This window comes from Phyllostomus hastatus, unplaced genomic scaffold, assembly GCF_019186645.2.
Source record: "Phyllostomus hastatus isolate PE091 unplaced genomic scaffold, TTU_PhHast_1.1 phas_contig_159, whole genome shotgun sequence".
In the NCBI taxonomy this organism is placed as follows: domain Eukaryota; kingdom Metazoa; phylum Chordata; class Mammalia; order Chiroptera; family Phyllostomidae; genus Phyllostomus; species Phyllostomus hastatus.
The window spans coordinates 24,004,626-24,028,341 of NW_025333640.1; the positions used below are offsets into that span (position 1 = coordinate 24,004,626).

The following is a 23,716-nucleotide window of genomic DNA, read 5'->3' on the forward strand; positions in this document are numbered from 1 at the left end:
TGAGCCTTGATTGCTATTGGCAGGTCAATGGGAGGGATTTACCCAGGCTAGTCTGCTGCAAAGATTGGCTGTGACCACTGACCACCAACCTCCACCCTCCATGGAGGATCACTCACTATGCAGAGACAGGGTGCTATGCAGAGATGTGGTCTGTGACTGTTTACTGGTTGTGCAGGCCAAGGTCAGCCTCCATCTGTGTTTTGCCTGGGGCCATCCTGCCTGAACAGGGGACTTATCTTCCTGGCACTGGACTGCTGGTCTGGGGTCCTGATGTGGGGCTGGGACCCCTTGTTCCGGAGATACCCCTCTGAAATTTTTGTCTACCACACATGGGTGTGGGACCAGCCCATTCCCTGTCTGTGCCCTTCCTACCAGTCTGGGTGGATGTGATTTCTTTAATTCCGTAGTTGTCAGACTTCCGTTCAACTTGATTTCTCATGGCTCTGAATGATGGTTGTTCTATATTTTATTTGTGATTTTGATGTGGTTGTGTGAGGAAGCAAGCCATGTCTGCCTATGCCACCATCTTGACTGGAAGTCTCCATTTAATTTCTAGTTAAGTAAATTTATATTTAGGGTAAGCTGTTAATACTCAAGTAACAAAATAATTTAAATTTGTTATAAATTTATATGTTTAAACAAAGTGGTCTGAGAACAAAATGTATTTCTGTTCACAGAGCTTAGAACTTACAGAATGTGTAAAAAGCATTTCTATTTTGAGCAAGTATGTTTTTGTAAATTTTTTTAAACAAACTGAATAAAGTGACATGTAGAAGACAGAAAAATGTACAAAATTATAAGAATTTTTGTGCTACGTGAGGATTGAAGATATTTTTTTCATGAGAATTGCTATGAAATGTCACTTGTTTTATTCTTCTTTCTAGTCTTCGTCTTGAAAAGAGTATTTTTTGTGTGTATTTTTACTGTGCAATATATATCTCTGATTTATAATAGAAATGACTGTAAAGTATCATCTCCACTTTAAAAATGAATTTGGGCTCATGTTTTAGAACTCAGGAGCCTATCTAGCATATAAAACTTAGCCACTGTAGTTGTGGTGAGCCTTAGGGGACTTACTGCACAGGAGCACGGGGAGTGGTACTGGCCAAGGAGCCCGGAAGGTGAGTATTATGGGAATGGAAAGAATAAGGACTTACTTAAGCTGAAATGCTGCTTTTTGATTTTGAGGACACAAGGTAGGCATAGTTCTCTTTCTTACTGTAGAATTAGCACAGGTAATAGGGAATAAAAGTAAGACATTTTGGTAAATTTCTCAAAGTTGGAATATATTGAATGTACACTTCAGCAAATTATTAACAGATAGTTATAAAGTAACTTATCCTTATATGTGAATAAATAATAATTACAGCACACTTCTAAAATTTTTCCTGGTTTTATTAATCTTATTAATTGATACCATGTATGTATTAATATATACCATTAATATATATAGTACATGTGCATTCTGTAGTACACATGTGTGTACTATATCTGTTTTTTTTTGTTTGTTTGTTTGTTTGTTTCAGGAGAACCAGTGTTTATCAAGAAAGAATGAAAAGTTTATGTTTATTTATTTTTACTTATGAAAATGACTTAGATTATGTGTTGAAAACATTTTAAGTGATGAAACATTTTAAATGGTGGATGCTGTGTCAGTAGGACCCATGCTTACATGATGATTTAGGGCTAAGTTCTAAATTTATCGTAAGTCAGCTGTGTAACCTTGGGCAAATTACTTTTTTGAGCCTAAATTCGTTTTTAAAATGAAGATACTATGTTACCTTGTATAGTTATTGTGATGATTAAAACTGATACATTTCATTAAGCATTTATTTTAGTACCTGACTCATCTCATGCAACCAGTGTTAGCTCAAATCGGCCGTAGCTTCGTTGTTGCATAAAATAACACAGGTCTGAGTGATGCATGTGAGTCTAACTGACCCCCTTCTGTCAGACTCACATGCATCACTTTTGGAGGTGAGAATCTTAAAATTTGGGGCAGATTACTTTTTCATTTCATTTATGGTGAAACTTTTAACAGTGTTCTTACTTTTAAAACATTGCTTAGTTTAAAGGCTTTTCAAGTCCACCGACCAGGCGATGGTCAGGCAGTTGGAGTCCGAGCTCATTTCTGCCAGCTTAGTTAATCACTGTGATTGTAAACCAAGGACGTGCAGCTCACAGTCCAGCAGCACTTCACATGGACGGTGAAGGTGATAATAGCTTCATTCCTGCTGCATCTTTTTTCTGTGCTCTGACGAGTTCATACTGACCTTGTCCAAAATCTGATGACCTCCCTATTTTACTCTGCTGTTTGGAAGGCCTGGCCTGCCTGACTGGCCCTGAGGGGGTATCTGAAAGACCCCTGAGTCACTGACCCATGTCGAGACTGGATTTCCAGTCTGATCCATAGGACCTCCGAAATAGTTCTACCCGGGGCCTGTCGTACACAAAAACCTAACTGGCTGCATTTTTCTGCTTATTGAGTAGCCTATTAAACTCACATTTGATTTACTCAGTGTCTTAGGCAGGTCATTTTCTAGACTAATTATAAATTTTGATTTTTAAAATGAGTATTAGTACCTTAAAACTAAATCTGAATGTTTTTGAAATGTGAGCAAAATACCAAAATATACTGTTAAACCATAACTAAATATAATGAATATCTTCCGAGTTGATGAAGGAATCAAGACAGTGACATTTTAATGCTTGTAAAGATTTTGTTTGTTTTCTGGAAAAATTCCATATACCTCATAAAATATCTTGTTTAAGTTGTTATTGATATAGCACATTAATCTGTTTATATCTTGTCAGACCTCAAATACGAATTAGTCAAATGTTAGTATTTAAGCATTTTGAGGTAATGAGAATTGATCTGAAGTGGAGCATAGGACCAACCAGTAAGGTATTATTTAAAATTGGTTGGATGGCATCTGTCTACCTTAATAGAAACTTTGTGATAGGGCTCTGAAATGAAGAGAAAAAAAATTTCTATCTATATTTATTTTGTTTTTCTTCTGCATGATAGGAAATCATCAGGGCCTTTTATGAATATCTATCAGTATTCTTCTACAATGTATAATATGACATTGTCTTTTATTTTTATATAGGAGTTGATCCCTGAATTTTATTACCTCCCTGAGATGTTTGTCAACTTCAATAATTATAACCTTGGAGTGATGGATGATGGGACAGTAGTGTCTGATGTTGAACTTCCTCCTTGGGCCAAAACCCCAGAAGAATTTGTTCGCATAAACAGATTGGTAAGATAGTAATCATCTACTCTGTCTGTCAGGAGCCTTTCTTTTCTCAAAGTACCTTTCATGTGTTTGGATAACCATTAACCCTTGCTCACCTGAACAAAACCGTAGTTGATTGGGGATAACTGAGTGACATAACAGTTCATGATTCTTCATATGAACTTGATAAAATTTTTTTGACTTGCAAGGTATAATGTTTTTATTCTGTCATACAGAATTTAGATTTACTTTTATATGCATGTGATAATTCAAACTTAGAAGCAAAGTTGTAAGTTAAACTGCTTTTTCAAACATGGATTTCTTGGACCAGCAAAAGAACATGATTCTGTGTTCTGGGTCCGAAGGCCACGGCACATTTTGGTAATAGAAACAAGATATTCAGATTGTATTCTGTCTCTGTCTTTTGAAGGGCTCTTCATGTAATATTCAGAACATGAAAACTTGAAAAGTTATGATTATTTTGCTTACAATTCTTCAGAATCCTCTCTAGTGGACTCCTTACTACTCTCTGTTACATGGGTGAATGGTGTTATGAAAAAGTAATATGACTTTTCCTTTTTGCTTTTAATTTTTATAGAAGAATCAGGGAGCTTTAAACAGTATTTAAAAATAATATTTTATACTCCATATTAAAGATTGAATTTAAATTGCATTGTATTTTCAATTTACACTTAGGGAAAATTGTTGCGTTCTAGTTTTCTAGGAGGCATTTCTTACCTTGAACCAACAATTATATTTCAATCCTGTCTTTGATATCCTAATTGCAGTCCCATTATTGCAGAAATTCTTCATTTTATTTATTCTGGAAGCAATGCAGGGAGCATGGAAAGAACTAGTCTTTGAAGTTAGACTAGTTTTCTTGACCCTGGATCAATCACTTCGCTGATTATGGCCTCTTAGGGAATTTAATCTTTTTGAACCTAAGTTTCCTCATTTGTGATTTGGAAATTATGAGTAGAAGATTATAATTATGTGTGTAAAATATCTAAAATATTCTCTGGTTCATAGTAGGCACTCAGAAAATAGTACCTAGTATTCTATCACAGTTTTTTTTTTCTTAACATCTTTTCTATCTCAGTCTGAAGGTACTTTACATGTTACTTTTACCCCACACCCATTTGAAGATTCTCCTTAAGTTATTACAATGACAGCAGAAGACAAAGCTGAGCTATGAGACACATCGAGGGCAATGCCAAGGTTGTAAATGTGACCATTATCTATAGTTAGGATTTTGTTTCCCAGGAGCACAGAAGTCAATAGAAGGTATAGTCATTTCACAACTGTTTTTGTGATTTCCCTTCTAAAACACATTTATTGAGTTATAATTTACATACCATAAAGTTCACCCTTTAAACAGTGAACAAATTTCTGGTAAGTTTATACAGCTGTGCAGCCATCACCACAGTGAGCGTTGGAACACGTACACCGCTCCAGAAAGTTTCCCTTACCTGTTTGCTGCCTGTCTCTGCTCCCACTCCAAGGCCCAGGCAGCCACTGATTCTGTCTCCACAGTTTTGCTTTTTCTAGAAATTTTATATAAAGGGAATCATGCGATATGTAGTTTTTTTGTTCCTGGCTTCTTTCACTTAGCATGATGCTTTTGAGATCCATCTGTGTTGCTGCATGTGTCAGTAGTTAATTTCATTGTAATGCTGCATAGTATTCCATCTGAAAGATGCAACAGATCCTGTTTATCTGTTTACAGTTTATGGGCATTTGGGGTTTGTCCAGTTTGAGGCTGTTATGAATATTTGTGTGTGTCTTAGGGTAGACATCTATTTTCATTTATCTTTGATAGATTTTTAGGAGTTTAATTGCTGGGTCTCATGATAAGAATATGCTACCATTATGCATTGCCACCAGCAATGTATGAAGTTCCAGTTTTCCATATCCTTGCCAAGACTTGGTGTTGTCCGTCTCATTTTAGCCATTCTAGTAGGTATCTCATTGTGATTTTAATTTGCCATTTCCAAATGCCTAATGATGTTGACTACCTTTTCACTGGCTTATTTTCTGCACTTATATGTTCTGTGGTGAACTGTTTGTTCAGATCGTTTGCCTAATTTTAATTGAGCTATTTGTCTTTTTGTTATTTAATTTTAAGATTTCCTTATTCTCCATAAAAGTCCTTTATTTAACATACCTTTTCCAAGTAGTTTTCCTCTAGTCTGTGGTGTGTACTGTCTTTTTATTTTTTTTTCTGGGTATTGAGTTTAGAGAGAGAGAAGGGTGGGGGGAGAGACATTGATTTTGTTGTCCCACTTATTTCTGCACTCACTGGTTGCTGCTTGCATGTGTCCTGGCCCGGGATCAAACCCTCAACTTTGGATGACACTCTAACCCACTGAGCTACCCAGCCAAGGCCTTGTCTTTTCATTTTTTAATGGTTCCTTTTCAATTACCATTAAAAAAATTTTTTTTTACTACTAGGTAGGTATAAAACACTATTTATATAATATTGAAAAGTATAAATAATCATCTTTGACCTTGAATAAATTTTTAAGAAGGTAAAATCCATATCATTTCATTATTGAAATGCCTTTTCTCAAATATTTAATTTTTAAGTCTCAAGCATACCAGCTCTCCATTAATCACTAGCATATTTAGTGTTATTAAAAATACAGAGAAGTTTGTTGGTGTGTTTACTTTGTTATAAAAGTGGTTAAGAGGCAGAGACATTGAATTAATTATATTTAAAGCTTTTCAACAATATGTTGACAAATAAGAAAATTTAATTGTGTAGGTTGGGGTTAGCCATTCTCCAGACAGTACTTTCCATCTTTACTCTCAGAAGAGCCAGATCTGTTTGAGACTGGTTTCCCAAGGGCACAGAAAATAAATAAATACATAAAAGAAAAGAAAGAAAGAAAAAAGAAAACGAGGCTACTTACCAAATTGTTTTCCAATCAGATTTTGGTTTTGCCTGTCCCTGTTTTAAGACTATGTTAGGATGACTATGACATTATATACAAAATTGTGTTTTACACTAACTGCATATTTATTATAACATTAAGATATTAAACATTTCTTCCAGTGATTCCTCTTCCTACAAGTTTTCCAGATGTCTTCGTAGTTTAGGCTCTGAGTGAGCATACAGTCTGAGCAGAGCTAAATAAAAAAAAATCACTGCAAATTAAATACAAACATAATTTACAGTTAAAATATTTCCATCTCTGATCAGTTTAATTCTTAATAGAAAAGATTCTTGATTTTACTTACATGTGTCTTTATGAAAGAATTTAATAATTTATTCATTCAAAAATATTTACTATATACCTGTGATGAACAAAGCTTTCCCACAGTGCAGTCCATATTGATTCATTTTATAATTTCCTATTAACTTTCTGTAAGTGACTGAATTATTAGTGTGTGGTATTTTATGTATCTGTTAGCATGTTATCGCATAAGGGCTTTATCCCCTCCTCTTTTTGGTTTACCTCTTCAAGCCCACAGATTTTATGCAATGATTGTAGCTCATGAAATGCATACTACTTTGATCTGTGACCTTTTTGTGGTGCTAATCGGGTTCCTGATATCATTATACCTTACTCATTAATCATATTTCCTGCAGCCCGTCAGGCAGCCAGACAGCGCAGGTCCCTGCTTCAGCCCTCTGTTGGCAGGTTTCTGCTTTTCCAGATTATTACAGACGATACTTTGGCTCCTCATAGCCAGAGTCATATCAAGCTGTGTGTTACAATTAAAGTCAGATGGTCCTCAGGTTGAACAGGGATATAGTGTTGCAGCTGTCTCTCTTCCTGGAACAAACCAGCACCAAGAACAGATGATCTATAGGACAGTGAATAATAGCAGATTGTACAGTGCTCTGTTGGTAGCAGGGGATCGCAGAATTAATTAACTGACATACTCATTTTAAGATACCCAGCACATCTTTTTAAAGTATTTGGCTGCCCAAATATTAATTCAAGGGGATAAGATATTTTTAGGAACATGATTGTGATAGTGGACTGGTAATGCTACATTTTCTGTTTGTGTTAGAAGACCATAACTACTCTCTTCCCTAACTAACCATTTTAATCCTCAGAGCTTGTGGTAGGTAATGCAGATCTAAATGTAGGATTGGTGAATTGGCTAAAGTGTTGCATTTATGGAAGATAATATCCTGTGTACTTTAGGAGGAAACCCCAGCTAATTCTGATTCATCTTTCAGGTAAATAAATTATATTTTCTTTGTTCTGAACAGTTGGACCTAGGGTAAAACCAAAGCAGTCTTAATTACATCCCAAAGATTGTTCTGTTATTTAATATGACCTTGACCCCCCCAAATTTTTTTCTTTTGCTTCAGGAATATAAATGAGAAACAGGCTTTCATACTTCCAAATAATATAAAAATATATGAATTCAGACTGCTCATCATATATCTCTAATGATATAATGTTGGTTTTATGGACCTATATTATGTTGCTTCTTATTTTTAAAAGTTGATGAAGTGGAACCTTTTATTGTAGCTGAAGGATATATAGTTTATTTAAATTTTAATAAAAGTAATTCTTCATTTAACAGATATTTGCAGAGCTTCTAAATACTAGCCCTGTGAGAGTCAGTGAGCAAGGCAGACCAGGTCACTCCTCTTCTGAAGGTTACTCCCTCTCTGATAGTGTAGGCTGTGGACGCAGAAAGCTTCTGGGGGCTGAGAGGCAGCGTGAGTCGAATAAAGGGAGGCCTCCGTTGACGAATTGTCCTGAGTTTACCAGTTAGGATCACACTGGCTTTTGTGTACTTTCTGGAGCTTTTGTCTTCTCCACTATTTCATAGTGGTGGCATGAGTGGTCACTTGCTTGAGAAGGTAAAGAAAAATAAAATGAGTGTGTTTTCTCCTTTCTAGATGATATACGGACAGATTAAAAGTGATGATTTTTTAAAATATTATTTAAAGAAAATAAGTGTATAAGAAAATTTTCATATTTCATTTCTCCTCCATCCTTGTTTTTCCTACCTATTGCTAAACATAAATCTACTCAACCTACCTAAACGTTTATAAATCTTCTGTTTGAATGAACTAGGTCCATATTTCTAACCTTTTCATCTGAATGGGAAATTTACAGTGCTCCGGTGGTGACAGAGCACGGACACCCAGCCTCTCATGTCGATCAGGAAGTGCTGTCTGTGCCCATAGCCAGACCTGCAGCCCATGGTGGCTGAGTCTGCAGGGAGGGAGTAACCGGATTATTGTGGTGGCGTACGGGTTCCAAATGACAGCGCTTAGGAACACTGTGAGGTCGAGAGGGGCGGCTGAGACTTGAGAGGGGTTGTGCTTTTTTCACCTTGACTCACATCCTTGTTTCCGTTTTCTGGGTGAATGGCATTCAAGAGCCTGTTTCTTAAGAGAGCTGGCCAGGAGATACAGATATCTATACAGATAGATACAGAGATATAGATAGATGTAGGTACGGAAATGCTGGACGCCAGCATGCCTTTTTTCATATTGCTCCCTTTCCAGTTGGTTTTCATTCTGTACCTTGGTAATGACAGGGCCAGGAATGTGTACATGGCCACGGTAGCTCCAGTTGGTACTAATTATTCTCAACTGTGGGCAGAGTCCTCCCTCTGCCCTCCCCACTGCTTGCAGTGGTTGGATCTAAACCCCTGGGGACCAGGGGCACATTTGTGTAAAATCTGAAAAATTCTAAAAGTACTCTTGTTTGGTTTACCATTACCACCAGTTCCTCTTACTGGTGATATGTAATTTACTATGAAATTTTTAGTCCAGCAAGGACACCTAGATAAGTGGGCGGGAAAAGATGTCCCAAATTGATAGGTTGTTCATTCTCTACAAATGTATAAAGTCAAAATAAGAATCAATCCAAGTTCTGACAGGTTTGTTTTGTTTTGTTGGAATATGGGGAAAAAACGTGAAGGAACACAGGGCCAGTTTACAGCCAAGACCTTCTGTGAGAACGAGAATGGGTTTCCGGGAGCCTTGTTCTCCTGTGCATCAAGAATGATCACAAAGCTATGCTAATCAGGGAAGAGTGGGAGAAATGGCCCACCCAAAGGGAGCAGAGAACCAGAAACAGACCACGACACACACAGGATCTCCTTAGAGCTGATATTGCAGATCTGTGGAGAAAGGAAAGACTTTTCAATGTAAGGTGTGCAGTAATTGTTGCACTAGTTTCCTAGGGTGTCATAACAAAGTGCCACAAACTGGGTTGCTTAAACAGGAGAGGAATTGATTGTCTCACGGTGCTGGAAGGTAGACGTCTGAATCAGAGTTGAGCGGAGTTGACCTTCCTGAGGCCTGTGAGGAAAGGATCTGTTCTGGCTCCCTTGTTGGCTGGTGCACAGCTGCCTTCTTCCTGTGTCTCTCCACATTGTCCTCCCTCTGTGTCTTATCTCCGTGTCCAAATGTCCCCTTTCTACAAGGACACCAGTCACAGGGTTTAGGGACCCACCCCACTCCAGTATGACCTCGTCTTAACATAAATAATTACATTTGTAATGACCTTACTTGCAAAGCAGGTCATACAATGTGTTACATGGAAGTTAAGGTTTCAGTGTGGGAACTTGGGAAACCACAGTTCAACCTATAACAACAGATATGAATATAGGAAAAATGAAAGCAGAAACTATGCCACAAACAAAAAATGAAAACACATTCAAGCTTTAAATATAAGGGAACAAACTTTTAGAATGCAGGGGATTTCTTCATGAGACTGGAATAGAGAAAAGTTTTCCAAACAGGAGACAGAAAGTGAAATATGATATGTTACATTAATTGATTTTGGGATGTTGAACCAATCTTGTATTTCTTGACTATATCACACTTGGGTGGCATAAATTATTTTGATATATATTGCATTTTTTGGTTGTTAATATTTTGAGAAATTGTTCATTTTGAGGATTTTTGCATCTGTGTTTAGAAGGAATATTGATGTGTAGTTTTCTTGTGTAATCTTTGTCTGACTTTAATATCAGGATAATGTTGGTCTTATGGAATGAGATGTAGCAAAATGTTCCCACTTCCTCTGTTTTCTGAAAGACTTTGTAAAAGATTGGTGTTATTTCCTCTTTAAATGTTTGGTGGGATTCACCCCGAAGCCATCTGGGGAGATTTTAAATTTCCTATTCAATTCTTTGCTTGTTACAAGTTTATTCACATTTTACTTTTTCTTTCAGTAGTTTCAGTAATTTATGTCATTCTAGGAAATTAGGTTATTAAAGTAGTCTAATTTATTTGTACAAAAGTTGTTTATTATATGCCTTATCATTTTAATTTCTCTAAGGTTTTAGTGATGTTACCTCATTCATTCCTGACTTGTGGTACTTTGGGTTGTCTTGGTCATTCTTGCTGAAGGTTCATCAGTTTTGTTGATCTTTTCGAAGAACCTCATTTTTATTGATTTTTCTTTATTGTGTTTGTTTTTCTTTTGTTGGGTTTATACTCACCCATTTCTCCTATTTTGCTTGCTTTGGGTTTAGTTTGCTCTTTTCCTAGATTCTTAATTTGGGAAAGAGTTTTTAAAATTTGAGTTACTTTTGTTCTTCTGATAGTGGTTTTTACAGCAATAAATTTCTCTTAATGTACTATTTTTGCTGCATCCCATAAACTTTGGTATTTTGTTTACTTATTTTCATTCATTTCATAACATTTTCTAATTTCCCACATGATTTCTTCTTTTACATATGGCCTATTCAGAAGTGATTGTTTAGTTTCCAAATGTTTGTGGATTTTCCAAATTTCTTTGTTTTTTTTTTAACTTCTTATTTAATTTTACTACGATTGGAGAATATCTTTTGTGTGATTTCTGTCATTATAAATAGCCAGACTTGTTTTATGACCTAGCATATGTGGCCCATTTTGGAGAAGTCTCCATTTGCTCTTGAGAAGAATGATGTTTTTGCTGCTGTTGAGTGTTCTAAAGGTGTCAGTTGATCACGTTGGACCATCATTTCAAGTCCCCTATAGCTTTGTTGCTTTTCTGTCCCTTTCTGTGCAATTCAGCTGTTGGGATGTTGACGTTCCCAAATATTGTCAATTCTGTCAGCTTTTGCTTCATGTATTTGTAAGCTCTGCTGGTGGATGCAGGTATTAGCTTCCTGTGGCTGCTTTAACAAATGACCAAAAACTTTGGCGGCTTAAAACACAGAAACTTATGCTTAGAGTTCCAGAGGCCAGGAGTCCCAAATCAGCATCACACTTCTTCCAGATCACTGTCTCTGTCCTCTCTGTCTGCTGTGGAATCTCGCTCTCCTTCAGGTGCGCCTGCGATTATATTTCGGGTCTACCTGGTAATCCAGGGTAATGTTCCCATCTCAAGATTCTTAATTTAGTCATACCACAAAGGTCCTTTTCCTGTATAAGGTAACACTTACAGGTTCTGGAAATGGGGACTTTGTATCTTTTGGGGACCAGTGTGCATTTTTCAGCCTCCCACTGCACATACACGTTTATAATTGTTCTATTTTCCTGGTGAACTTACGATTTTTCATCATAAACTGTATCTTTGTTTCTAGTAATTTTTCAGTCTGTTTTCCCTGATATTAGTATAGCCAATTCAATTCTCTTATGTTTGCATGATATGTAGTTTCCCAATATTTTACTTCCAACCTATTTTGCCTATGATTTGAAAGTGATTCTTTTATAGATAGCATATTTGGAGCATGTAATTTACCCAGCCTGATAGTCTGCCATTTAATGCTATTATTGTTGTGGTTGAATTCATACCTGCCAGTTTGCTAATTATGTTCTTTAGTCTCGGGTCTTTTTGTCTCTCTATTCCTCCTCTGTATTTTTATATTAAGGAGATATTCCTAGTCTACAATTATATTTCATTAAATTTTTTTAAATATTTTATTTATTTTTAGAGAGGGAAGGGAGGGAGATAGAGAGAGAGAGAGAGAAACATCAATGTGCGGTTGCTGGGGGTTATGGCCTGCAACCCAGGAATGTACCCTGGCTGGGAATCGAACCTGGGACACTTTGGTTCCCAGCCCGTGCTCAATCCACTGAGCTATGCCAGCCAGGGCTTCATTAATTTTTTTTTTTTTTTGTTACTACTGTCAGTGCTGTAGGGAAACTATGCACTGTAATTATCTCAATTTATCTCAGGTATCCCAGTCCACTTCAGATTAATACTAGTTTAATCTGAGTAAAATCTAGTGACTTCGTTTGAACTCAGTTCCATTCACTCGTGCTTTGTGCTATTGTCATATATGTAACATCCATGTATGTTGTAAGCCCACAGTGCAGTATTGTAACTGTTGCTCTGTACAATCTTAGTTTTCTAAAGAAGTTAAGAAAGAGAAAAGACACCTACTAGTGTCATTTACTGCTCTTGCCTTGACAGAAACATTCCAAAATTAATAGAAGACTTTCTCAGGTGCTCAGCATCATGTAGGAGTGGGGAACTCCTGTATAGACAGTTCCATAGAATTGAAGTTTATACTTTCAAATAACAATATTTTTCACCATTTCCCTTGAAAAAATCTTTTTATGAAATGTGCTAACATTTCCCTACCTGTTAGCAGAGAATTTAGAACTTAAATAGCCTTTTCTGTACTATTCCTAGTTAACTATTCATATATTTTCCATCTTGTCCTGCAAAATTATTGACATTTATAGAACTTTTTGTTCCTTAGCTAAAAATAATACATGTTCTTCTGCTTTTTCTTTTCTTTTCCTTTATTATTATTTTTTTTAGCTTTTCTGTCAGCATTTCATAGTTCTTTCTAGTGTCAGCTGTCACTTTTCACTGTTAAGGTTTTCATCTTTTTTTAATCTAGTTTATTATTTTATGCATGTAAGGCAAGGGAAATGCCTGAGGGTTGACAGTAACTTCCACCGTTCAAGTTCAGAAGTTTTGTGGTTATTTTCCTCATGACTTTCAGTTGATTTGAATGTTTGCTATGTTCTGGAGTCTCTGAACCCCTGGAATCTGGACTGTGGACAAATGAAACGTAAACTACATTTTGTTCAGTGACATCTTACTGTGCTATATATAATACAGGCAAGATAAAGTGAAGTGATACTATTTTTAAGGTATATTACATTTATGTTGCAAAAATATACAAATTCTGTGTTTATTCTGCAGTAACTTTCTATGACTTTTTACCAACTTAATATTTCATTAAAACAGTATAACATACTAACAAAAACATTTTTTAAATTTTTGAATAATAGAAAATTCCTCTCCACAAATATCCCATCTACACTGATACCAGAAAGAATTGTTTTATAGGGATTACTCATTCCCATAGACTTCAGTGTGAGAGATGCACCTGGAAGTGTGTGGTGGTGAGACTCCAGACTTCTCCCCCTTCCTGACCCAGGGACCTGCAGCAGTGGTGCTTGTACCTTCCAGCTTCTGGATTACATCCTTGCACAGGTCTTTCTCACTCCCCACAGTGCCTGCCACATGCTGTTTCTACTCATTACAGTGTGAGCCTATCCCTTTTTAAACCAAAACTTGTAACCATACCCTAGTTCAAAAAAACAAAACAAAAACCCACAAATGCTCTTCTCAAAACTCTCATCCTCCTTAAAATGTTTCATAAAACCCCCTACATACTACCCTGTGGCCTTCCTACAACCCGTTCTCAATCTCTTTATGTACACGTGTGACTCATGCATCGTTGTTCTCCTTACCCAGTGGACCTTCTGTGCTTTTTTGCATGTAGAATTCTGGTGTTAGGTGTAAACTGTTATCCTTTACAGCAAGTAGTATATTTCCAAGTGTGGTTCATGGAGACCGCAGTCTGCACCAGAATTTCCCAAGGTGTAGTTAACAAATCATGTTTCTTTACTCATCAGCTGTTCATTAAGCACCTATTTTGTAGTATCCTAATGGTTCCGTGCTGGTTGGGGAAAGGAGGGATATAAACCCCCATCCAACCTCACAACAGTGGGGAAAAGATCGACTTTATAATAAAGGGTATGGGCTAGCCAAGTGAAGAAAGATAGCCTCATATCTGTTTTTCATGCCAGAAACCAAGGATCAGATACCTAACCGTGAAAAAGTGAAACATGTGCTAGAAGAAAGAGTTAGTGAATTTCTGTATAACCTGAGAATGGGGAAACCTTGCCCAATGATGACTCAAAATCCAAAAGTATTAAAAGAAAGAACTGATCACTTGATTACCTAAACACAGATAATAACTTTCACATGGTAAAATGCATGAGAAGCAAAGTCAGAAGACAAATGACAAACAATAAAAGTATTTGAGATTTAAAGCTTAGACAAATGGCTAGTGGACCTCAGTTATAAAGAATTCTAAAAAATTATAGAGAAATAAACCCATCAATCTAATAAAAATGGCAACAATTCACAGAAAAATAAATGTCAGTGTCCCTTCAACTCATGAAAAAAATACTTAACCTTTCTCATAATAAAAGAAATATAAATTGTCCTAAAATTATATCTGTGTCTTTCAGCTTGGCAAAATTCCAATATATTCCAGTTCCAACATACTCTGTTGATGAGGCTGTGGAAAAATAGGCATCCTCCTGCATTGCTGATGGGAATGCAAAATGACATACCTCAGTGACAGGAAACTTGCCATTCTCTAGCAAAATCACCTGCCTGTGTATCCTGTGACCCAGTTTACAGGTGTCTTTCCCACAGATACGCTGGCCAAAGTAAGAAATGTCATACTCACCAGTGGAATCTATGTTCTTTCATAGTTTTGACTTTGAAACTATGAAACATTTTATATACTTGAAAAAATAAAATCAAAGAGAAGAAAAATCCAATCCCTAAAAATTGAAAACACATTGGAATAAGTTACCTTAGTATGATAAATATATCCCTTGTAGGAACTGTTTTGTAGACAAAAGAACCAGAAAAGACCTTAAACTTTTAAAATTAGCCTTATATTTAGGTAATAAGGGTATCATTCTTTTGAAACTATTATGGGCATATTGTAGATTAAGCAAATAAGTAGTTGTGTTAATGTCAACATGAAGATTTTAATACAAGAGACAAAGAGGTTCAAATGTAAAATCATTAAAAATCGTTTACAGAAAGCATAAAAACAGCCTGACAATGGCAGCCATGGACAAATTCTTATACCCTAGTTACTGATAAATGTGTTAGTAAGTTACACTAGACACACTTGCAAGTGATAGCATAAAGCAAAGCTCTTTGTCATAAAGAATTTCGCTATTTAGGAAACCAGAATATTTCTTCTTTCTGGCCGGCAGTTTCTCTCTTAGCCAAAACTGTATGGGGATCCAGATATAAGCAAAAATCACTGTAAGGTAACAATTGACTTAGAATAAAAGAGAGAGCTGATTATCTTACTCTCTGAGCCATATTTGTTCAGTGCTTATGCTCTCCTAGGTTCAGGGGATGCAGAGGGAACCAGAGCAGACAGAGCCTCAGCTAGAATGACACGTAATTCCAAAGGAGGTCTCAATGGCCACATTAGACTGATGCCTCTGTCTCTCGAGGGAAGGAACACCTGCCACAGGACGCAGAATATTCACATTCCTGTGGGTGAATTGCCTCTTCTCTAGGCAGTGCTCTTCAGGACATGCTGCCACGTTCTCACTCCCTATGCTTCCCTTTTACGACCTGTGTGCTGAGCCTCCCCCTTCTGGGAAGCCTGTCTCGGAACAGAGCGTCACTGTCTCAACCACGCTCGCAGAGTCACAGCTTGTAAAAATCCACCCCAGGAACCACGATTGGAATTTGGGTACTCTTCCCAAATTGTTCCTGGTGATGTTATTTTGCAGATTGGCTAATCTAATTCATTTTAAAGCAACTTTTCATAATTTTTTTCTTTAAATTATTGAAGTGTTTTGACGAATTGACTTCAGGAAAATAAATGGCAAAACCTCATCTGTCATAGCTTCCTGCTTGTCCAGAGCAGTTTAAATTCTCTAGAGGCTAGAAGGCAGTGGAAGAAGGGTGGGAGGAGAGGTACTTTTTACAACAGAAGAAGAGAAAGAGATTTAGAAAATACACGATTTTTTTGTTTTTAATCTTTGTGTAAATTGTCGCAGTGGTGGCTGCCAGGTACAGCTGGAAGTTACTGCTTTGCCAGGGACTAATGATAATGGTTGGGGAAGAACAGTGAGGCTAATGTGCTCACAAAATGAGCTTGAATTCACAGAAGAACCTTTCTCACCCTGCTCCCTTCACACCCACCGTAGCTCTTGGGGTGTCCCGTGCTGCTGCAAAGATGGTGCCTGCTGCCCCTCACTGCCTCTTTCCTGGCCCTGAGCCCTGTCACCTGTGGCGGCGTCTGTCTGGGAAGCAGCACCTCTGCTGTGGGGTCTGTTCTGCCTGTGGATGCTTTCGTGCAGCTCCATGCAGCGCTACCCGATACATGACTGCTTACCGTGAGATTTATGTCTGTCTGGTTTGCCAGTACCTGCTGTCTGTCCAACACGTTTTTTCCAACTCAGAATTTTATGTAAACTGTCAAATTTCCTTGGTCATGGTAACCAGAAAGTAACCCCCATCCCCACCCCCCAAAAAAGGAAGAAGAGATTTGACTTACGCTTTTTCAGCATGACTTATCTTCCTCCCTCCACCCCTCCCGTCTTTCTTCATTTTATGCTTTATTTTCATTTTTATACATATGTTCTACTAAAAATACTTTATTTCTAACAGAGACCTTGGCATTAACGTTTTTTAAACTTTTTTTGCAAATAATGTCAAACTTAAAAAAAGTTGTAAAAATAAAAATAGCACACATAACATTTATATGCTCTTTACCCAGATTTAGCATTGGTAATATCCCTCTTTTTCATGTGAGCTTTCTCCTTCCTTTCCTTCTTTTTCCTTCTCTCTCCCAGTGTGTGTACACACGTATAATACACATATATGTATATATACAGTATACACTTATATATGTGATATTTTCACTGACTCCCTAGAGGGTAAGTCACATCATGTTTCTTTACCCCAAATACTCAGTAGGTGCGTCCTAAGAAAAGGGACATTTTCTTAAGTAACCACAGTCAGTTACCATTTTATAAAACTAAGTTAATTTAATAGTTTAATCTGCTTTCCATATATCAACTTTGTTAGTTGATCTGACAGTGGTCCTTACGGAATTTTTACCCTGCAGTACAGGATCCAGTTATTGCCTATAGTTGCCATGCACGTTCTCAGAAGGCAGTTTTCCTTCTGGCCTTCCTGCTGTGTGATGTGTCATACAAAGCCCTTCACAGTGTCTCTGCCTACATCCCCAAATTCATCTCTTGCAGAATATTGTCTGGTCACACCAGAGCAACTTACACTTCTTTAAAAGTCCTATGTGCCTCACATTTTATAAGCTTCTTACTTTGCCTGCAAAAATTCCACATTATTCCCCCACCAGATACACACATGTATGCCTCTTTCTTTGTTCCTCCCTGCCCCGCTCCTGCCACGCCCCCCTTCACCCTTTGCTTAGCTAATTCCTACATACTTTTCAGGATTCCGTTGGGTATTACAGGAATAGGAAGAAATAGGCTTTTTGAGAATGATAACTACCGTTTTTAACATATATTGAGATTATATTTTTAACATGCATTTTAAGAATATGTTAAGGTGATGCTATAATAAATAATAGAATAAATTATAGTTTTAAGTTTTCTAAATCCTCTTTTAAATTATAGGTACAATAATGGATAATATTAACATATAACTGATCCAGGTTACTACAATATCTTTTCCTGACTCTTCTGTCTCATTTTCACCACCCTAGCCTTTCTTACATACTATTTGGATTATTGGCTTCCTTCTAGGCTCCTTACCTCTTAATACATTTAATATACTGATGATAAATTTCTCTTCCCAATGGGAAGTGCATTCATGCTCCCCTGCATTTAAACTATGACTATATGTGTATAACAGTGTTTAGTCTGGTACCTGCCTGCTCTTAAGTGGGATTCCAAGCTCACCACTGAAACCTGTTACACATAGCATTATACCTGTAGTAATGAAATCTGTTCCCTGTAACCTCTCCCCACTGACCCTCATTCTACCCCCAAGACCCAAACAAAACAAACTTCAGTCTCCCTGTAGTGAGACAGGTAAACACAACAGCCCTGACTGCCAGGTCTTTTTTCCCTGTGGCGTTCCAGGTGCACTTGGTACTTCCCTTACGATTCTCTTCACCCTTTGCTGTGCTTACCACCACTAGCCTTACTTTTTCTTCCCTTTTTTAACTTATGTATAGTGGGTTAACCTTAGGATTTCAGTGATATTCATGGATAGACCTACAATTCTAATTCCAGTGAATTTTAGTGGCATAGTTAGCATTAATAACAGACTTGGTCCATAGGTTTTGCACTTACATATCAGCAACCTCGGTAATTTGGTAAAATTGTATGTGAGTACTCAAGCATGACTGATGCATATGTACTAATAGAATATTAGGAGAGTGGTCACCTGTCTTCTGTATTAGTTGAGTTGTGACCATGGTTGTGTTACTTAGCCTCTCTTGGCAGTAAATGGATAGTGCATATTGAATGGGAACGGTGGGTTTTAAGCTCTATGACAGATTTTGAGTAGATGCGCTACTGAAGGGTCCCATGGCCACTGAGGCAAGGGAATTGTGATGTAAGAGATTAAATCTTCCCTCCTGTGGTAACATGAAATGCTGATAGGTAACCCTTCTCTGATGTGGAAATGCATTCAGTAGAGAAAATTAATAGGTGAGCCCTATTGCTGAGTTTCTCACAAGGACATCTGAAGTTATTTATTACTCCTGTGAAATGCATTCAGCCTCCTCTTTATGTAAAAGTGTCTACAATTCACAAATTAAATGGTCACAGTCTAGCATTGGTTGATAGAATCTGCGTTTCAACTCCAAAAATATTAGTGATTATGGACAGCTTGAGATCAGCGATGCCGTAAAAGGAAGAAATTATGATTTCAGGGTCTGGAGTTGTGGGAAAGGAAAAAGATTTTATTATAATGCATGACCTGCAAGTAGAGAAAAGCACTTTAACAAAATATATTTTCAGCACATTTCTGTTATTGCTACAAAAGTCCAGTGTTTCATTTAGCAAATATTTATTGGTCCCTACTATGTGCCAAACACTCTGCCCAGTTCTGGAAAATACAGAAATGAATATGACAGAATCCCTACCCTGCAAGAATATACCACTTAGTAACGGAAATAATAACTGCGGAATGTAATAAGTTGGAGCATGGATGATAGAGCAAATTACTTTGTTCAGGAAATGAAGCTATTTAAGAGACTTTTGAGCTGGGTATTGAAGGGTTTTCTGTCTCCAAGAAATATATTTCATGTTTTAGTGTAATGATATTGTAGGGCTTCCGTCTGATCACATTGCCTTTTTAGACTGCGTATACATCGTCTGTTTCACTAAATATAACCATTTTTACTGCTGGTTTTATGATTTACAGTTTTCATACAGATGCAGAAGTTCTTATTTTATTGGACATGGAGGTGGTTTTCTTGGGTAAAGTCTGAGTTGTCGGCATTCCACAGATTACCGAAAGTCTAATCCATGATGTCTTCGGGTTCCCTCTACTTTGTCCACATTGCCTGGGCTTGGTTCTCTTTCTGCCGTCATCTTTCATGTCACTTTGTAGCCCTTTGGAAAGAGGCAAGAGGAAGCAGAGGATAAGCAGCAGCTTTTGTAAAGGATGTGGCTAATTTCTAAAATTTATTGACATGGTTCACTCTTAACTGCATGGGAATTTGGGAAATTCCTCAAGGAACTTTTCTCCTATCCCAGCCCTCTCCTTCCTTGAATTCCTGTAGAATTTAGGAATTCTAGAGTAATTCCTACAACTTAATTGATGTTTCTTTTCAGTTTGATTTTCTTAAGTGTGTGAAATTTTACTAAGGCCAGGATCATTTTTTCGTAACAGCCTTAAATGAGCTTAATCCTGATGAGGAAAAGAGAATTAATTTACTCTCAGGCCAAGGGAATTTATCAAGTCAATTACAAATAACAGTTTATCAAATATATCAAGCTTAGTAATTTGAAAAGTATTTGGTAAATCTAATCTTTGGATGTAAAAGCAGTACTTTGAACCTGTTTTTATAGCAGAATATGAATGGAAATAATACGAGAGAATATTATTCAGGAGTTCCCTCAAAGATTTTCCTGTCTTCGGTTTTCTACTTCTCTTGAGTGTTGCAGGCTCACTAATAAAGCAGGGGGAAGATCCGTACGTGTCCTTTTTGGTTTGTTCAACTATGCCTTATGAAAGAATATTTAGAAAATAAAATACAGTGTTAAGAAAATATTTTAAGTACTTTTTTCCTTTTAAATAATTTGGAGTACTATTCAGGTATTTACGGAGAATGCTAACTTTGATTATTGGAAAGCTAAACACTCTCAGTATCTTAGTTACATCTTTTCACCAGAGCTAATGCTCCACACAGATAAATCAATACTTAGCATAGCTTGGTAAGTAAATTTTAGCTTATTGTGTCCCAGTTCTTGATGAGTAAACCCACTGGCATCAGAAAGATGGCAGTGTTATTTCCAGGCAGTTTGTTCCTCTAAATATCAGGACAGGCCTAGTCTGCCTTATTTCCCTAAAGCTGCCAGTTTTCCTGTGGCTTCTTTATTTCTTTATCCCTTCATCCAGCTGCTACTCACTGCTACTGCCACATTTGCCCTCTGGCTCTTGGGATAGAATGCTCGGCTTCCCCCGAGGCTACTGTTAATGCTTCCTTTTTACTCTGCTGCCCGGGAGTGCACTTGGCATCCTCAGTCTCAAACCTCTCCTCCCTCTTCTTCGACAGACACCAAGCACTTAAGTAGCACTTTCAGCCTCCACCAGTTATCAGTAGTAGCTTTCAACCCCTCATTTCTGGTCTGGTAACTCAGCACACTGTCCCAAGAGAGCTTGACTAAGCCAATTTGCCCCTCTTCCCTCCTTCCTCTGTCTGTTCATCTTCCTTTTCTCTTTCCGCCTTATCTATTTCCTTAGTTCCCCTCTGATTTTTCTTTTACTCTCTTTTTAATCTTCCTGATGATTTCCCCCCCTGCTTTTAGTACAGGAGATGCCACAGAGTCGGGCCAATCTTTGTAGTAGAACATAAAACAATAGTAAATTTTAAAAACTAAATAAGTTTGCCCATTATTTTAACTGGATCAACTCAAAGGACTATATATGACTTAGTCTATTTGCCCCTGTATGACCATGATGCAGACTCTGTATTATATGTTTATGGGTTGTTGGGTTTTTTGGGGGTTTTTTTTTTTTGCTTTCATGTGTGGAGTTGTAGTTTTTGTATTTATACAGCTCTGCTTGTTCAAGATACTGTATAATATTGGAAAAGGTAAGATGTATTTACAGCACATGTTTTACAAGGAAAAGAAAAATCACTTAAGTGATATTTGTAATTTTTCCTGAAATGATTTGAATATGCATGTTCAGTCATTTTGAAACTAACTCCCTTGTAAATATTCTCTGAATATTAGCTTTTCCTTTTTCAAGTAATGGTTTTCTAAATATCTTTTACAAATTTATAATCTAACCCCTCTGGCCCAAAGATGAGAAACTAAAGATAATACCTGTTAATTTGGGGATCAAGAATAATAAGAGGTCTACAGGCCTCGGTCATTAACTGCTGACAGAGCCCGTAGGACAGTTCCAAGTGTCTGTTGAATAAAATATGGAAAATCCATACTGATAGTAACAGATCTGAATGTGAGTTAAAGCCCTGATTCTCTTCCCACCCTCACGCCCCTTTATTTTAATGCTTTCATGTGGAAAAAAACTTTAGGTGAAATTTGTGTTTTGGAAATCTCACCAATTGTGTATTTCCTTTTCTATAACCCTGTTTAACCAAAACATACAGGGGTGAGCAAGCGTAGGTTTACATTAGTTCGTATGGACAAAGATGTGTAGGTTATGATTCTTTATTCACTCGAAACAATGTCGTAATGGCACAGTGAACCTCCTTTTCCCAACCCTGCATATTGTTTTACTCGTTCTCCACTATTAAAGTTTCATTTTAAGCCTGCAGAATGTCTTTATTATAATTCTCTTAATGTTTATTCGTTTCCTTTGTAAGGTGTAATGGTTTTATGTTGAAAGGAAGTGTCACCCCATAAGAAGTTACTCACCTTTCAGAACCTTAGCTTGGAGTCCCAGGCACTCTATCCCTTTGCAAAGAAAAGGCAAAAGGGAGGAGGGGGTAGGAAAGGAGAGGAGGATCTGCTTATCACATTTCTAAGTAAATATTCCGAGCTTAACGCTCTTTAGTAAAGAAGGTTTTATAGATCACTGTTTCACCACCTTTTAAATAGATGTGAAAACTCTTCCATAATGTTTGTATTAAGGAAGCAGTAAGCAGCAGGTGTCTGATTACAGTAAACTGCATACACTGTTAAGCCACATGCATGACCCCTGCCAGACTGCAATGCTACATACACTCCCTTTCCACCAGCCCTGAGGCAGCTGGAGGGGGCGGGTCATGGACAATTTTAACATTTAGATATATTCTTTTTGATACGGTCTTGCTCCACTTTAAGTACAGCTCTAAAATTCCTGTCCTCGGGAAGTTAAGAGATGCCACGTCCATGTTGTTAAGCTTGTTTTGTGCTGCAAGTACAACAGTGATGCGCTTGGTCCTTCATATCCACTTTGTTTGTATGCGTTGCCTGAGATCCTTCTGTCACACGTAATTTGGGTAACACCTGCATGGCAGACTTCCATAAAAGATCTGAGTGCTTCATGTGCTTGGAAAGTGTGGTGTTTTTTTTTTTTAAGTTACCTATAGAAAACAGACCAAAAAATAACAATTGTTTTCCTTTGGTGATGGTAGTAACTGTGATTTTGAAGAGCAGTGTTCCACACTGAGCATTTCTTGCCCTTGTCTGCGTGCAGCGCTCCTTGCTAACGTCCGTGCAGTCATCTGTAAGAAATGCCAGTTTGAAATGAGTTACTAGGTATTCTTTTCCTGGCTATATATGAAATCAGAAATAAGTAAATATCCATAAACCTGGTGAAGGTTTACATAGATGTTACAAATGCAAATTATCTTGGCATATTTTAATACTCGTTTACCATCATTTCCGGGGCCTGCGCCGATTTCGCACTTCATTCCCGCACTTGTCGCTGCATCAGGTGGTTGGCTCCTATGAACATGAGCGATCTGAAAAACTGCTGTGTCAGTAGTTCAGGCCAGATTTCCATTTTTATCACACTCTCCTATAATCTTTTAAGGCCCCACTTAATTTCTTCACTGCTCTTGACTTTTGAAGGTCCATGTTGATTTAAATTTAGTTAAATAACTACCTTAGGAACTATTGACTTAATTTGCCTTGAATATGATGACTTCATCTTTCAGAGCCACCATCTTTTGGCCTTACAGAGGGGCTTCTTTTGCTTCTTTCCCGTCCTCCGTATATGCCCTCTCTTTCTTGGGCAGTTTTCTAGCAGATCTTCACTGGCATAACATATGAAAACCTCGAGGATACATACACTCTTGCTTTATTTAGTACTTTACACTTTGTTAAAATTAGTTTTCTTCCATTCTTTTACCTAAAAACTATATAGCCG

At 37.3% G+C, this 23,716-nt stretch overlaps 1 protein-coding gene across 4 annotated transcripts in view; it reads left to right on the forward strand.

Annotated features, from left to right (window-relative positions):
* Positions 1 to 23,716, forward strand: part of LRBA (LPS responsive beige-like anchor protein) — a 513,768-nt gene that overhangs the window by 395,058 nt on the left and 94,994 nt on the right. For all 4 annotated transcript variants that reach the window (XM_045831330.1, XM_045831331.1, XM_045831332.1 and 1 more), the window contains one exon: positions 3,111 to 3,263. In XM_045831330.1, coding sequence (XP_045687286.1) covers positions 3,111 to 3,263 — 153 coding nt within the window. The remainder of the gene's footprint in view (positions 1 to 3,110; positions 3,264 to 23,716) is intronic.